This window comes from Cnephaeus nilssonii, assembly GCF_951640355.1.
Source record: "Cnephaeus nilssonii genome assembly, chromosome: 7".
NCBI classification, from domain to species: domain Eukaryota; kingdom Metazoa; phylum Chordata; class Mammalia; order Chiroptera; family Vespertilionidae; genus Cnephaeus; species Cnephaeus nilssonii.
Window position 1 is genome coordinate 62133949 of NC_137078.1, and position 15529 is coordinate 62149477.

The following is a 15529-nucleotide window of genomic DNA, read 5'->3' on the forward strand; positions in this document are numbered from 1 at the left end:
TTATCCTTTATTAATCCAACAAATGTTCATTAAGCACCTAAAATGCTCAGGCCTGGGAAAACAAACCTGAGGAAAATAACCATGCAAGTACATACTCAGAAACCATGACAACTGCCCCACTGAAAAAACTCCCACATCTCTATAAAGATGAGGCTGGCTGGAATGGGGAGTAATAGCAGGAGTGGTCAGAGGAGGCTTCCAAAGGAAGTGATGGTTGAGGTGAGGGCAGCAGAATGCTTAAGAGTTAGGAAGAAAGACATTAAGACACTGTAAACAACATTTTAAAAGGTACAAAATGAGTGAGAACAGAGCTGTTTGAGCAGCTGAAAAAAGGCTGATGAAATGGAAGTGCAGGCAGAGACAGAGTGACCCAGACAGGGGTCAGGCAATGGATTTGTCACCCGAGAGCAATGGGAAGCTGTTGAAGGATTCTATCAAGTTCAAGGCTGGTGGGTGGGTAGGTAGGTGTGACATGATTAAATCTTATTTGAAGCTCACTGGGCTTTCAGAGTATGGAGCAGATTGAAAGGGGAAAGAGAGGATGTAGGGCATAGTTAGTCAGCTATTGTAGGCGTATAGGCAGGCAAGGATGTAGCCAGGAGTAAGATGGTAACAGTGGGCATAGCATGAAGGGGACAGAATTAAGAGAAATTTAAAGTAAAATTGACCAGCCTCACTGAAGGATCAATGGGGGAAAGGGAGGCATTAAGGAGGACTCCTGGGTTTCTTGATATGTACCTGTTGAATAGTGGATCCTTTTACTGGACAACCTGGTTCTATTATTAACCTTTTGCACTCGGATGTCAAGTGTGACTCGACACGGTTAGCATTAGAATAAAGGAATCGAGAAAAAAGCAAGCGAGTGCAAAGGGTTAAACCTGGGCAGTAAGTCGACATTGGAGGGAAGAGAAAGGAGGAACAGGGATGAATGAGACATAGTTTACCTCGATGGAGCTGCCATGGTCACCACTTCACTGAGCAGCTGGGTTGACTTTGGTACAGTACTGACAGGCAAAGCTCTATGTTATTCTCTCATTGGTGCATGCATGTCCGCTCTCAGGTCTTACACTGACTGGTCCCGGCAGAGAACATCCATACTGCAGTCAAGAGTAAGCCGTACTTCCCTAGGAAATTCCCAGCAGGCATTTGCAGTCCATCATTGCAAGTTGTACCACGGCAAAGTAGGGCCCTGGGAAGGTTGGGGGTGGGGAGCTGGGCTCAGAAGACAGTGAGTTGGGGAGGGTGAGGATATGGTCAGGCCCTGGCTTGGGAGCAGGGGACTTCCAGCCCTCTGCATGGGTGTTGCATGGGTCAAGCCTTGCCTGAGTCTTTGCTGCCTTCTCCAGGGGACCATGATCCTGACCAATCTGACGGCACTGCACAGGGACCCTGAAGAGTGGGCCACCCCCGACACATTCAATCCGGAGCACTTTCTAGAGAATGGACAGTTTAAGAAAAGGGAAGCCTTTCTGCCTTTCTCAATAGGTGAGTTCTACAAAATAAGAGGGTGTGAATCCAGAGCTCCTCTCCGCCCTCCCCTGCTCCTCTCCCCATCATCCTTTGCTTTAGCTGAAATGCCTCCAAACAGCCCTGCCCAGCGTGATTTCCTGTTAATGCTGTTCCAGCTCAGGATTCCCAGGGCTGGCATGGCTCCAGGCTGCCCTTTCTTCCTCAGCCCTTGCTTGGCAGGCAGGGCAGCCTGAAGATTCCAGCTTCACTCTGTTCTGTCCCCTGGAACACTGGGGACAGAGACGCAGACCCTGCCTCTAAAAGGTTGGGCACTTGCCATCTTCACAGAATTTCTAAGGGCCACCCACTCACACAGAACTAGAGCCAATTTATAATACGGGGGTGGGGAGGGGCAAGGAAAGTGGCTACTTGCTTATCATTATGGGCATCAGGAGTGATGCTAATGCCATCCTTGACTAGATGGGATTGTATTCATTCTATTCTATATGCACCCCCTTTTGCCTTTTTACATTTTAATTATGCTGTAAAAGTTTAGTTAATACATTTACAGGGTAGACAACTTGAATGGTGCAAAAGAGGGATGCTGTGAAAACTCATGTTTTCAAACAGCCAGTTCCAAAGGCTTTTTAAACTCATAACATTGTAAAATGAATATCAAAAATTCTTAGTATATTTATTAGTTTTGCATTTGGTATTGTCTCATGAGTTATTTCTTTAGTCCTGGAAATGTGTCCTGAGCCAGTAGTCAGCCCTGAGCATACTTTAGAGATAATGAAACTGAGGCTTGAGGGGTCAACTGTGGCATCTTTTATATCTGTTATTGTCTTGTTTATATTTTCCCTTTTTACACTTATTTTTTTTCTTTTTGCATTGAATATGTATTACTTAGGGAGAAAATAAATTATTACACATAGAAGAGAGATGGTGGTAGTGACCAGTGAGGGGTGTTGTAGCCCAAGCAGGGTGAGGTGGGGGGGGGCATTTGCAAAGGGGAGGGGATAGCAGAAGCCTAGAGTGGGTGTCAGAGCACCAGGAAGATGAGGTAGGATCTGCAGAGAGTGGCTATGGTACTGATGGAAGATAAGTTATATACACGGGATACTGATCCAATAAGTAGGTTAATGGCAGGGGGGCGGGAGGGAATTATAAACAGGGAAGAGATGATAATAGAATGAACTCTGTGGTGTTGGAATGAAATAAGAGGTTATCGATACAAACTCAGATTTTTAATAGATTGGTAGGTAGATAAGTAGATATAGAAGTAAATATAGACATAAACATGGATGTATATATCCTCACATTTAAATATATACTCATGTTATATACACTAGAGGCCCAGTGCACAAATTCCTGCACATTGAAAGGAAATTAATTAGAAGAAATATTTTAATATCACTATTTGTCCTTTCTCTATAATGTGTCAACCAAATTCATGCTCAACAATGACAGATCAAAAATCATGTGCGTGATTGGTGCCAGTGAGAGCTTAATATATATATATAGATAAACTTGCTTAATTAGACCTGCTTTCTGATTTAGCTAAACTTTTTCCAGCCCAGTGAAGCACCCCAACTTCTCTTTAAGGTAATTGTCAGCAACACAGCATCAAATATCAACACAAAGCAAATTATTATTGTAGATCATACAGGGAGAACAAAGGTTAAAATATTTAACTATAGCAGTGTTTGACTATATTCTGCGCAGTCAGAAAACCTGAAGTTATTTTCAAGGTTCTTACTTCTTTTCAGTCAGGTCAAGTTTCTAAGCTTTCTAAATCTCTGTTTTCCGGCTAATGAAAAGAAAATAGGATTCCACCAAGTCTCCTATCTACCTACTCCAGGACTTCTGTGAGGATAAAATGAGATGAGGCACAGGAAAACGCTTCACAGACATTTGGTTACAGTGAAAATGTTTGCACCTGGCTATACAGCAAGTCATGTTCCTGGGCTGAAGAAACTCCAAGGAGGCTAGTTGCTAGGGAGAGGAAGCTAGGTGTTGCTATGTGACATCATTACCCGGAGCCCACAGCTACTATTTCTGGGCTGGGCTATGGGCCGCATTTTGCGCCATGGGGTCTCAGCAGTGTTGGCTGTGATTTGGTGGGGTGTCACTCCAGGGTGGTGGTGGGCCTGTGTCCCACTTGAGGGAAGTTGAGTGTTGCTTTGTCGGCACCACGGATGTTTCTTTGTAAATGGCCAGTGCACATCATGGCAGCTCCTGCGTTGAGCATCTGCCCCCTGGTGGTCAGTGCACATCATAGTGACCAGTCAGATAGTCGGAGGGACATTTAGCATATTAGCTTTTTATATATGTAGATACTGAGTTGCTATACCCACTGAGATGCCTGGGAGCAACATCACCTCAATACCAATGAGCATGTCTAATGCCAAGATCTAATCATTATCCACTAAAGGGAACCAGGACTTTTGGGGAAATTGGCTGATTCCAGGTTAGGGAAGGGAAAGCATGAGATAAGCCTGGGACATTGTGTGTGTGTTTTTTTGTCCAAAGTAAGAAAATACCAGCTTGAATGCTCATTTTAGCCAAACCTAGAATATCTTGAGATCCAAACACTAATAACAAATTTTAACCCTTTAAATAAAATAGGAATCTGTGAATTCATATTGATATAAATGAGTGCATAAATAAGTGCATAAATAAGGGAGAGAGCATTTTCTTTAGTAGAAATCTAATAATGTGGAAGGAATGATGGAATTTTAAAAGTCCCAATCAGGCAACCATTAGAATAATTAATAATTTGGGCAAAAAATAGCAAAGGAAACTAGTCCAATGAGGAATGGTTATTAGTCTCAAAGTAGTATTTATCAGTTGCAAAGAGAAAAATAATAATTTTACAGGGGAGAAAGGATAGACACCACCGTAATCAAATTAAATTCGCCAATAATGGGGCAAATAAAAAGCATGTCCCACCTGACAGAGTGCAATGATAAGAACCAGCCTCCCTTGGATGATCCTAGCCCCAGAAATGCATGACCTCCCAACCTGAGTCTAATCATGAGGGGACGTGAGGGATATTAACCAAATAATGGGTCTGTCATCTTCAAAGTGCCAAAGTCAGGAATGTTGAGAAATCTCTTGTGCGACAGCCAAATGCAACTCCTGATACGAAACTGGGTCCCTTTACTAAAGAAAGGACATTATTAGGAGAATGGCAAAACCTGATTGCGATCTGAGGAGAAGATGGTGGGAATTTCCTGATTTAGTGATTCTGTGAGATAACATCCTTATTTAAGGGGATACATACTAAAGGTTTCATGGGTGACGTAGGCAATTTACTCTCAAATAACTCAGGAAAAATACTTTTTTTGGTATTATTCTTGCCAGTTTTCCGTACATTTGAAATTACTTCAGAATAAAAGGTACAACGTGAAAAGTATCACAGTAAGGAATTGTAATACACAAAAAACTATTTTAGTAATGTTACCACCCACAAGATTTATTTAAAAATCATCTTTTAAACTGTGTTCTTCCGGATTTTTTTTTTTTTAATAAGAAACAGGATGAACTTACAGATAAGCTATTGTATAGCTAGAATCTGTATTATTATCCAGGAGATGTATTAAAATACTTTGTTTTGCTCTCTACAGTATTAAATTATTTGGATTCCATGTGTAGCTCATGCAATCCTATCTAATAAAAGAGTAATATGCAAATTGACTGTCACTCCAACACAAAAGATGGCTGCCCCCATGTGGACACAAGATGGCCAGCAGGGGAGGGCAGTTGGGAGGGACCAGGCCTGCAAGGGAGGGCAGTTGGGGGTGATCAAGCCTGCAGGGGAGGGCAGTTAGGGGTGACCAGGCCGGCAGTGGAGGGAAGTTGGGGATGACCAGGCCTGCAGGGGAGGGCAGTTAGGGGTGACCAGGCCTGCAGGGGAGGGCAGTTAGGGGCAATCAAGCTGGCAAGGGAGTGGTTAAGCATCAATCAGGCTGGCAGGGAGTAGTTAGGGGGTGATCAGGCTGGCATGCAGAAGCGGTTAGGGGCAATCAGGAAGGCAGGAAGGCGAGCAGTTGGGAGCCAGCAGTCCTGGATTGTGAGAGGAATGTCTGACTGCCCATTTAGGCCCAATACTACCAGGATCGGGCCTAAATGGGCAGTCGGACATCCCTAGAGGGGTCCCAAATTGGAGAGGGTGCAGGCTGGGCTGAGGGACACAACCTCTGTGCACGAATTTCATGCACTGGGCCTCTAGTATATAAAATAAAGTTCCCATGTTAAGCACACATTTCCACCAATGCCTCGAGAAGTTACTTAATTTTTCCCAAATCCCATGTCTAGAAAGTGGGAGTAGTAGAATTGGATCTCTGTCCTTCTGCTTCCAGTTTTGAACTCACACAACAGGGACAGGGATGTGGCCTGGAGAGGGAGGGCCATGTGTGAGCCATGGAGCAAAGGACGCAGCCTAGGGCCCCGTGCTAGAATCAAAGGCACTATGGGAGGAAGGACCGGCAGGCCTAAGGACTGTCAAGCACAGAGGCTGAAGCAGGTCCAGGGTAGAGAGCCATCCATGTTAGCAAGGTGCCCGATCATCGAGGAGGAAAATGTAAGCAGGAGAAAGAGGCCTTGTACTTTACACACCCTGCTCTGACATTTACTGGCTTATACTTTTGGGTAGTATTCCTTTAAGGTTTGAAAACAAAAAAAAATTAATAGTGTTGTTTTCTGCTTCTGTCATTGTTGTTAATTGATTTTTTAGAGCCTGTAGGCTAAACTCCCACGTTCTAGGTCAACCCAGGCCTCCCACTTCAATCACTGCCTACAACCTGCACCTCCACTTGCCTGACCCCTGAAGGCACTGGAGTGAGTCCGGACATAAATTCTGTGCTTTGCTTAAGCCCGGTGTTGTCAGATTGAATGAGCCTCAGTACAGAAAGCCCCGGGGCCTAGAAGGCCCTCCCCCCCTCCCACTCCCCCTGCTTTCAAGATATGAAAAACTTTAGAGAAGATTTCAATCCCTCTGGGCACGGACACCAGCTGGAAAGCTAACTCTTATGTTCTTGTCTTTCAGGAAAGCGGGTATGCCTTGGAGAACAGCTGGCCAAGGCTGAGCTATTTATTTTCTTTACCTCCCTTTTGCAAAAATTTACCTTTAAGCCCCCGGACAATGAGGAGCTGAGCCTGGAGATCAGAATGGGCCTCACCATCTCCCCAGTAGAACACCGCCTCCGTGCAGTCCCTCGGGCATGAGGGCATTGGGGGAGGAGGGGAAAGGAAAGCAGGAAGAATGGGCATGTCCTCCGAAGGCCCCGGGGCCTGCTCAGAAGGGAGGGACCAGAGTGGAAACTGGATTCAAATCCAGTTTTATCTCCTGCAATGTAGCCTTGAGCAAATCATGTATCTCTAGAAAACACCCTCAAAGATATTCCTAGAATAAAACCAATCACATCAGGCCTTGAACTTCCTAAATACCTGGGATCTTGCCTTCCATTTCTTTTTCCCAATCAGATCACCCGAGTAGGAGACTGGGAAATTGGCCAAAATATTTCTCATAATATGATCAGTCCCCTCATCTGTAAAATGAAAGACTTTGGTGAAGGATCTGAGTTCCACTCCTGCTCTGCTGTCCATTTGTCCTGATTCCAGATGGTGAGGCACTCACACACTCCGTGTGGAATAAATGTAAAGTGCCCAGCACTCATCTGGACCTAACAGATGGATTGGGACTCAGAGCCAAGAGAATATGACCACAATTATGGTGAAACCTTGGGGAATAGATGGCTGAAGTTTCTGGTAATAAAAAACGACTCCTTTCCCCCCTCTCAAAGCTCCTTAGAGGGATTCTAATTTGAGATCTCTTCCTGCCCAAGCATTACACAAAGGTTTCTTCTGATTTGTATCTCTCTTATTTCTTGTCTAGTTTGAAAGCTTCAGGGCCCCTTCCCCTCCTCCTTTGCCATCAGTGTCTGACACACAATGTGCAAGCATATGACACTTTCTGTGGCCCCCTGGTCAAGGCATAGATTTTACCCGAAAGCAAATCCAGGCTGTGAGTCTTTCTCTACTGCTGTCCTGCCAAGAGACACAGACACAGGCCAACTGCACTGTAAATTAAAACTGGTCCAGGGACAGAGGATTTACAGCAGAGAAGGAGCAGGACACACGGAGTTAGTACGGAAGTGTGCTCGGGTCTGGCAGAGGAGGCCTGCATGCCGTAGGGGGAGGGTCCAGTAAAGGGCCTCTCAGAATGCCCTACATATTTACAGCCAGGAGCCAGGGGCTGGCTAGGTGACTAAGGGAGGAATCAAGACAGCTTCCTGGGTGAGAAAGCTGCTTTGTCAGAACAGGGAATTCAGAGCTCTGACTCTTGTCAAGAGATGGTCCTTGGTGCCAATTCAACACCAACAGGAATTCACAATTGAGGTGCGGTAAAGGAAAGTGTATTCAGTGCAAAACAGCTCAATGGTGATACAGCAAGGCTGTGAGGCAGCCCTGTGGCCTTGCCCCTCTGCTCTGTGCTCCTCCACTCTGCCTCTCTCTGCCCCTGTGAGTCTGTTTCCTCTGCTCCAGTGACATGTCTTCAGTGTTTCTGCTCTAGCCAAGGAAACACGGTTTTCAGTGTTTGGTGGGAAGGGAAAGTGCACTCCTGAGCCAGAGGGGAACTGGCTTATATAGACAGAAGTCCCGGCCCCTGCTCCCTGATTGGTCCATGCTCATGCCAAGAACTCCAAATCCTTACAGTTTGATTGGTCCAAAAGGCATGGCCTTATTGGTCAGAATAGAGCTGCTCCAATTATTGGCTGGTGGAGATGTTAATGGGGATATAGCTGTGCCACTTTATTGGATGGAGAAACCTCAGTCCTATTGGTTTAAACAGGATTCTAGGAACTCCTCAAGGACTGGTTCAAATGGCAGAAATAGTGGAGAAAGGCAGCTGAGTGCAGGAGGCAGGCAGCTTAGTGCAGGCTTCTCCCTGAAGTACCATTTGCATGAGAGGATCCTGTGGAGAAAAAGCCTCTAGGCGCTGTTTTTGTGGGGGTTTTTTCTTAATATTTTTAAAAAATTGATTTTGAGAGAGGAAGGGAGAGCCAGAGATATTTTAGAGATCATCTCATTTGTTCCTTTCTCTTGGGAATCATAGTTCGGAAGTGTCCGTTTTCCAATAGCTGAGAACTTATTTTTATTTACTTTGCCTAATTTTCTGGTTGTTGATGATAGAAGCGCTAGTCCAGTGCCAATGACTCTTTCATACCATGAAGCATAAGTTTCATCACCGTGTTGAGTTTTTGTGAAATTTAAGATGGGTGAGAACAACTTTCATTTCCCAAAATAGTCATAATAATTCCCCTCTGTACTCACACCCTTTTCAGTGCAGCTTGACAATTTCTCCCCATCAAGAGATGGACTGTGTTCATTTCCCTTTCCTCTGGGCTGGCATGCTGACAGACTTTGGCCAACAGAATGTGGTGAAATGACTTTTCTGAGCTAGGGCTTCTCCTTGCTCTTTTGGGACTCTGCGACCACCATTTAAACAAGCCCATGTTACCCTGATGGATGAGGAGAAACACATGGCCTCGTTATTCCTGTCATGTTGCCCTAGATGACAGCTGGCCCACCACAGAGCTGTGCAAAGGGCCAACTGAGATGAACTAGACCCAACCATAACCAACAGCTGAATGCAGATGCATAAGTGAGCCCATCCGAAACAAGAACTGCCCAACTGAATCCAGCCTGAATTGCCGACCTTAAATGAATGATTATTGTTTTAAACCTCGACATTTTGAGGTGCATTGTTACACAGCAATAGTTACGTACTACATTCTTTCAGGGCAGGAACAGTGTCTTTTTCAATATTAAGAATATTGGTAGGGACCAATAAAATGAATAAAATAAGGCGGAAATTGCCTGGCTCGCATAGCTAAGTGGTTAAGCATTGACCTGTGAACCAGGAGGAGGTCACAGTTTGATTCCCAGTCAGGGCACTTGCCCAGGTTGCAGGCTTGATCCCCAGTGTGGGGTATGCAGGAGGTAGCCAATCAATGATTTCCTCTCATCACTGATGTTTCTATCTCTCTCTCCTTCTCTGAAATCAATAAAAATCTTTTTTTTTTAATAAAAAAGGGTTGAATCATTGTAGGCTGGCACTAGATTGTATCTATTGACTAAAATTAGATCTCTGCCACTACTTCTCTGTCCTGTCACCTCACTCCAATGTCCTATTTCTCGGTCCCGATGCCAACTTCTGTTATAATCCTTCAATGACACAGTGGAAAGTGCAGGCTTGTCCTTAGCTCACTGTTCCATTTCCCAGCTGGCTTTCTGGAATGGGGCCACCTATTCCATTTCTCCATGCTTATTTCTTAAGAACAGACTGATGTTCTTAGATGGGCGTTTTGTACTATTTGGGTCACACTGTGTTTTTGTGCATGCAACATGAGCTATCTGTTCTGCTCTGAAAATCTAACAACCTTTCCCTCTTACGTTTGAAACAGATACGAAGCAAGAATAAAGGGTCAAATGCAAAGCTCACTTTCCAGGGCTGGCACTGAATCGTGATGGTGCCTAGTACAACTGTCAAGGTCAGAAAAAAAGGCTTCTCTTCACCCAAATACATCAAGTGTCCAAAGATAACACACAAAACAACATTAAAAGACTCAGTGCAGGGGTTGGGTAGCACGGGGAATCAGATGAACTGGGGTTAGGGCTCTGAAGTTACGCTGGCCTGAATTCAATCCAGGTATTCTCATTTATTAATTTTTGCTTGCAAATTAAACAGGACACTTTACTTTGCTGAACCAATTTCCCAGTCTTCAAATAGAATTAATATCTGTGCGGTTGATGATGATGGTCAAAAGGGCCACTATCCCTCTCTGGTGGCCTTTCTCTGTGGTGTACCTCCCTGTGGGATGATTACACATAACCACCCTGATATATGCAGGAATGGCGTGTCCTTTGGCCAATAAATGAGAGAAAACTTCCATGAGTCTCTTCTCAGTGCTTAAGAGTAAGCTAGTAGTTCATGTTTCCATTTTCTCTGCCATGAAACCAGCAATGTCCTAGATAAGGGCCTGTCAGCCTACATCCACGTGACAAAGACATAGAGCAGAGCCATAGCTGATTCAAATGGATATGCGATGTGAGGAATGAACCTATTTTATTGTGAGCCACTAAAATTTTGAGACTGCTAGTTACTATAGCATAACTTATCCTAAATTGTCTGATAAAACAGAAGGGGGAAAAAATATATATATATATATTATACACACACACACACACACACACACACACACACACACACACTGTTACTTTAATATATAAGTATGAATTTATAATACATGTACACTATATTATGTTAATGTAAATAACATATATATATAAATATAACTTTAATATATATATTAAATAAAGACATAGTGTACCTGGATATAATAAATTGTAGCTACAACACTGTTATGGTTACTTCAAACACCACCTCTAGTTATGACACTGGAGAGCTTATTTCTCTACCTTTTTTTCCTGGCAATTTGACCTTTTCCTTGGGTTCACAAAGCAGTAAATCCTTCTCCCTACTGACTACTGGACCATTGTAGGTTTTTTGGCAGGGCTGCGGCATTGTGAAAGCCCAGGAGGCTGTCACTGGTAGTCTAGGTGAACAGTGCTCTCAGGAGTGGGTTCTGTGAACAGCCCTATGTGCGGGCCTGCTCCTTAGCTGGGTGTATGACCATTTCTGGGATCTGAAACCTGCTCACCTCTTCAATCATATCTCTTGCCCAACTACCAATTCTCTACACAGGATAGGTCCTTTAAAATCTGAAATGCTAATGCTTCAGTGTGTCTTTATATAAAGTACTAGAGGCCCAATGCACGAAATTCTTCCAAGAGTAGGCCTTCCTTCTCCTGGCTGCCAGCACCAACTTCCCTCTGGCACCCGGGACCTGGGCTTCCCTCTGGTCACCGGCTTCCAGAAGGACATCTGGTCTAATTAGCATATTACATTTTTATTATTATAGATGTTTTCTGTAAGAAACGTCTAATCACACCTGGCAGACTCAACTTTGATGTCAACTCCTCAATGACATTTTTCTTGACTCTCCCAGTCAGTTGCTCCCTCCTCCATCCATTCTCTGAGAATGTTAGTCAAAAATTTTAATTTGCTATTGCCATGTAATCTCCCAATTACACTCAGCTTTGCAGAGATGGTTGTGCCTTGCTCACATAGATTGTGTCTTGCTCACATAGATTGTGCCTTGCTCACATAAGTTCAGTACCTAATGGTTTTGATGCACAGTAGATGCTCAGTAAATGTTTGTTGAAGCTCTGGGTGGGGAGGAGCCAAGGGACTGAGGCAGAGCAGAAATGCTAATGCTTCAGTGTGTCAGAAGTTTCTGTTCCTATGCAGCAAGCCATTTACCTCTCTGCATCCTAGTTGCATACTCTGGACAATGTGGACTTCAAAGATTGCTCACTAAGACCCCTTCTACTTCTAAAAATCTGACCTGGAGAGAAGAACTTCTCAAGTGGCAAAGTGACCTCCCAAAATTCACTCCTCCATAAAAACCCTGAGAAGACTAGCAAACTTGTCAAAATCAACATTTCCAGAACTATGGAAATTACCTGAATTCTTGCAACAATCTGAGCACTTAAGAAAAAAAAAAAAAAGCCAGATCTCAGTAAGAAGTGAGCTCTGTGGCATTTTAAAATAGCCAAAGCAATCTTGAAAAAGAAAATTTAGGATTCATACTTACTAATTTTAACACTTACTACAAAGCTATGGTAATAACAATTGTGTGGTACTGACACAAGGGTAGATGTGTAGACCAAGGCACTAGACTTGAGTGTTTAGGAATAAAAGCATTCAGGAAAGGTCAGGTGATTTTCAACAAGGGGGCCAAGACAATTCAATGGAGAAAGAATAATCTTTTCAAAAAGCTGTATTGGAAGAAGTTGATATCCACATGCAGCAAAATAAAATTGAACCTCTACCTCACACCATATGTAAAAATTATCTCAAAATGGCTCACAGGCTAGTATAGGATGTAAACTTATAAAAATCCTAAAAGAAAGCATAGAAGGAAATCTTCCTGACTTTTGGTTTCTTAAATATAACATCAAAAGCACAAGTAAAAAAGAAAAAAAATTGGTAAACTGGAATTCGTCAAAATTAAAATCTTTTGTTCTACCAACAAAACTTCCAAAAGAATGAAGATACAACCCACAGGACAGTATAAAATTATTTATAAGTCACATATCTAATATGTTTTGGATCCACAACAAATAACAATACAAAGACAAATAGGCTAATTAAAAAACTGGAAAATAATTTTAATAGGCATTTCTTTAAAGATGATAGAGATACGAATGAGTAAATATCCAACTATGGTCAACCTCATTATTAGGGAAGTGCCACTCAAAACTACAATGAGATACCACATCACACACTAGGATAGCTAAAATAATCGCTATTTTAGGTGAGGATTTGGACAAACTGTAACTCACATTGCTGGTGGAATTGTGAAATGTTGCAAGCACTTTAGAAAACAGTCTGGCAGTTCCTCAAAATGTTCAACATGATTTATTATATGACCCAGCAGCTTCATTCGCAAGTATATGTATCAACTGAACTGCTATAACAAAATACTATAAACTGGGTACGTTATATACAACAAGAATGTTTTTCTCACAGTGCAGGCAGGAGGCAGGAAGGCCAACATGAAGGTGCCAACAGATCTGGTGTGTGGCAAGGGCCCACCTTCTGATTCAGGGACAGCACCTTCTTGCTGTGTCCTCACATGGTGGGAGGGGAAGGGAGATTTTCTCAGACCTGTTATAAGGGCACTAACCCCATTATGAGCCTTCATGACCTAATCGCCTCCCAAAGGTCGTACCTCCTAATTTCTGTCACCTTAGGGGGCAGGATTTCAACATAAGAGTTTTAGAGGGACATAATCAGACTGTGGCGGTATATATCCAAGATAAATGAAACCTATTTCCACACAAAAACGTGGACATGAATGTTCATAGCAGAATTATTCAGAATAGCCAGAACCCGAAAATCCATCAACTGATGAACAACTAAACAAAATGTGGCACAAACATGTAACAAAATATTATTCAGCAATAAAAAGAAATGAAGTACTGAAGCATACTACAGAATGAACCTTAAAAACATAATGCTTAAAGTACTGAAGCATACTACAGAATGAACCTTAAAAACATAATGCTTAAGAGTCTATTCACGAAAGCTCACATTTTATATGATTCCATGTATATGAAATGTCCAAAATAGGCAGAGGAAGTAGACTAGTGGTACCCAGGGCTGGGAGGAGAGGAGCAGCAGAGCAGATGCTAATGGCTACAGGGTTTCTATTTGAGGTGACAAAATGTTTTTAGAGAATGGTGATGGTCACACAACTGTGAATATCCTACAAACTTCTGATTTATACACTTTTTAAACGTGTTCATATGGTATGTGAATTTTATCTCAATGAAGCGCTTATAGAAATATGACTTGTGGTAAAATCAAGAAAGAGGCTTGGGGATAGGTGCTGGTTAGTTGTGGGGCTGAAATAAAATATCGTGATCTGTTAATTTCTTGCCTATGTAGGTGCTCCTTCCAATGCACTCCTCCAATTCCTTCAAGAGCATCTTGAGACTGATTTCTACCGAAAATATTTGGTCCATCACCAACAAGTGTAGTTCAGCTGGAAGACAGTGTTCCAAGTGCCATAGGGAAACAGAGCTAAGCTATAGTCCCCGACTTCAAGTCTAGCTCTGGCCAGTTTTCTCAGTGGTTAGAACATTGGCCCATGGACTGAGGGGATCCGGGTTCAATTCCGGGTCAAGGGCACATACCTAGGTTGCAGGTTCATCCCTGTCCCCAGTTGGGGCTTGTGCTGGAGGCAACCAATCGATGTGTCTCTCTCACATTGATGTTTCTCTCTCTTCCCACCCCCCCTTTCCGTTTTCCCTTCCTTTATGCTCTAAAAGTCAATGGAAAAAATATCCTTAAGTGAGGATTAAAAATAAATAAACTTAGTCTAGAGGGACAGATGTTTTTAAAAAATATGTAAGATTAATTAAGGTCACTAAGACAAAGACTTCAAGTTTTAGAAAAATGGATTTCTCACCTTGTTTGAGAAATTATGGAAGCATTTATGGAAGAGGGGAATGTTAACGCTGAAGCAAGAGGTCTAAAATGTAGCATTTACCAGGTACTGAGAGCAAGTTGCTGCAGCCAGTTGAGCAAAGGATGGAGGGAGCACTTCACCATCAGACCCATAGCCAGCTGAAGAGCCCACTGCGGCTCTCTCCCTGGGCGTGTCACTGTGCAGGGATATGTCTGAAAGCTTCACCTCACTACGTGTGTGATCCCTCATCACGGGGAACTTCCAAGAAATACAGAATGTGTCCATTCAACCTAGGCCTCTGGAACAGAGCTGTCCATGAGAATCTTCTGTGATGACAGAACTGTTCTCTATCTGCACTGTCCAATATCATAGCCATGGCCATGTGTGACTGTAATGAGGAAATAAAATTTCATTAAAATCTATGATTAAGTATCTAATGTGGCTAGCAGCCCCTATATTGGTCAGTGCAGGTCTAGAACCTTGAGTTGCTCTTAATAAAGCACTCATAACATTATGTGATGTTGGGCCAGTCCAGAAAGTTAAATTTAGAGAATCGTGGTCTTCGGGGATCATGAAGATCTACCTAAAGTGAGACAGAACTTCACTTTTGTCTCCACCTTTAAATATCTGGCACATTAACTTTACTCTCAGCATTAAACAAACATTTATTGAGCCTCCACTAACACCAAGGGAATTAAACCTTTCCAAAACATAATCCAAGAACATGGAGCACCTGCACTTTTCAAAAACTTTCACAACTTATTTTGACAAGCCTGTGTAGATAGGGAAATAAAATAAGATGCCAGAAGAGAGAGACTCCAAAATAAAATAGCTATGAAAAACCGCTTGCTTAAATAAGAGAAATATGGACTGCAGGTCCGCAGCTGATACGGCAAGGTGGTGATTTCAAGGATGCAAGTCCTTTCTTCCTTGTTGGTCCACTGTCCTTGATAGTCACCTTCAGACCATGGCAT

The 15529-nt window shown here is 43.0% G+C and overlaps 1 protein-coding gene across 3 annotated transcripts in view; it reads left to right on the forward strand.

Annotated features, from left to right (window-relative positions):
- CYP2J2 (cytochrome P450 family 2 subfamily J member 2) overlaps window positions 1-15529 on the forward strand; it is a 38397-nt gene that overhangs the window by 20130 nt on the left and 2738 nt on the right. Inside the window, exons 8-9 of one of the 3 annotated variants that reach the window (XM_079776863.1) lie at window positions 1061-1109; window positions 1347-1424. In XM_079776863.1, coding sequence (XP_079632989.1) covers window positions 1061-1072 — 12 coding nt within the window. In that variant the 3' untranslated portion in view covers window positions 1073-1109; window positions 1347-1424. Of the gene's footprint in view, window positions 1-1060; window positions 1110-1346; window positions 1486-6499; window positions 10660-15529 lie in introns of those variants that run through there. The other 2 variants (XM_079776861.1, XM_079776862.1) reach the window with 2 other exon arrangements.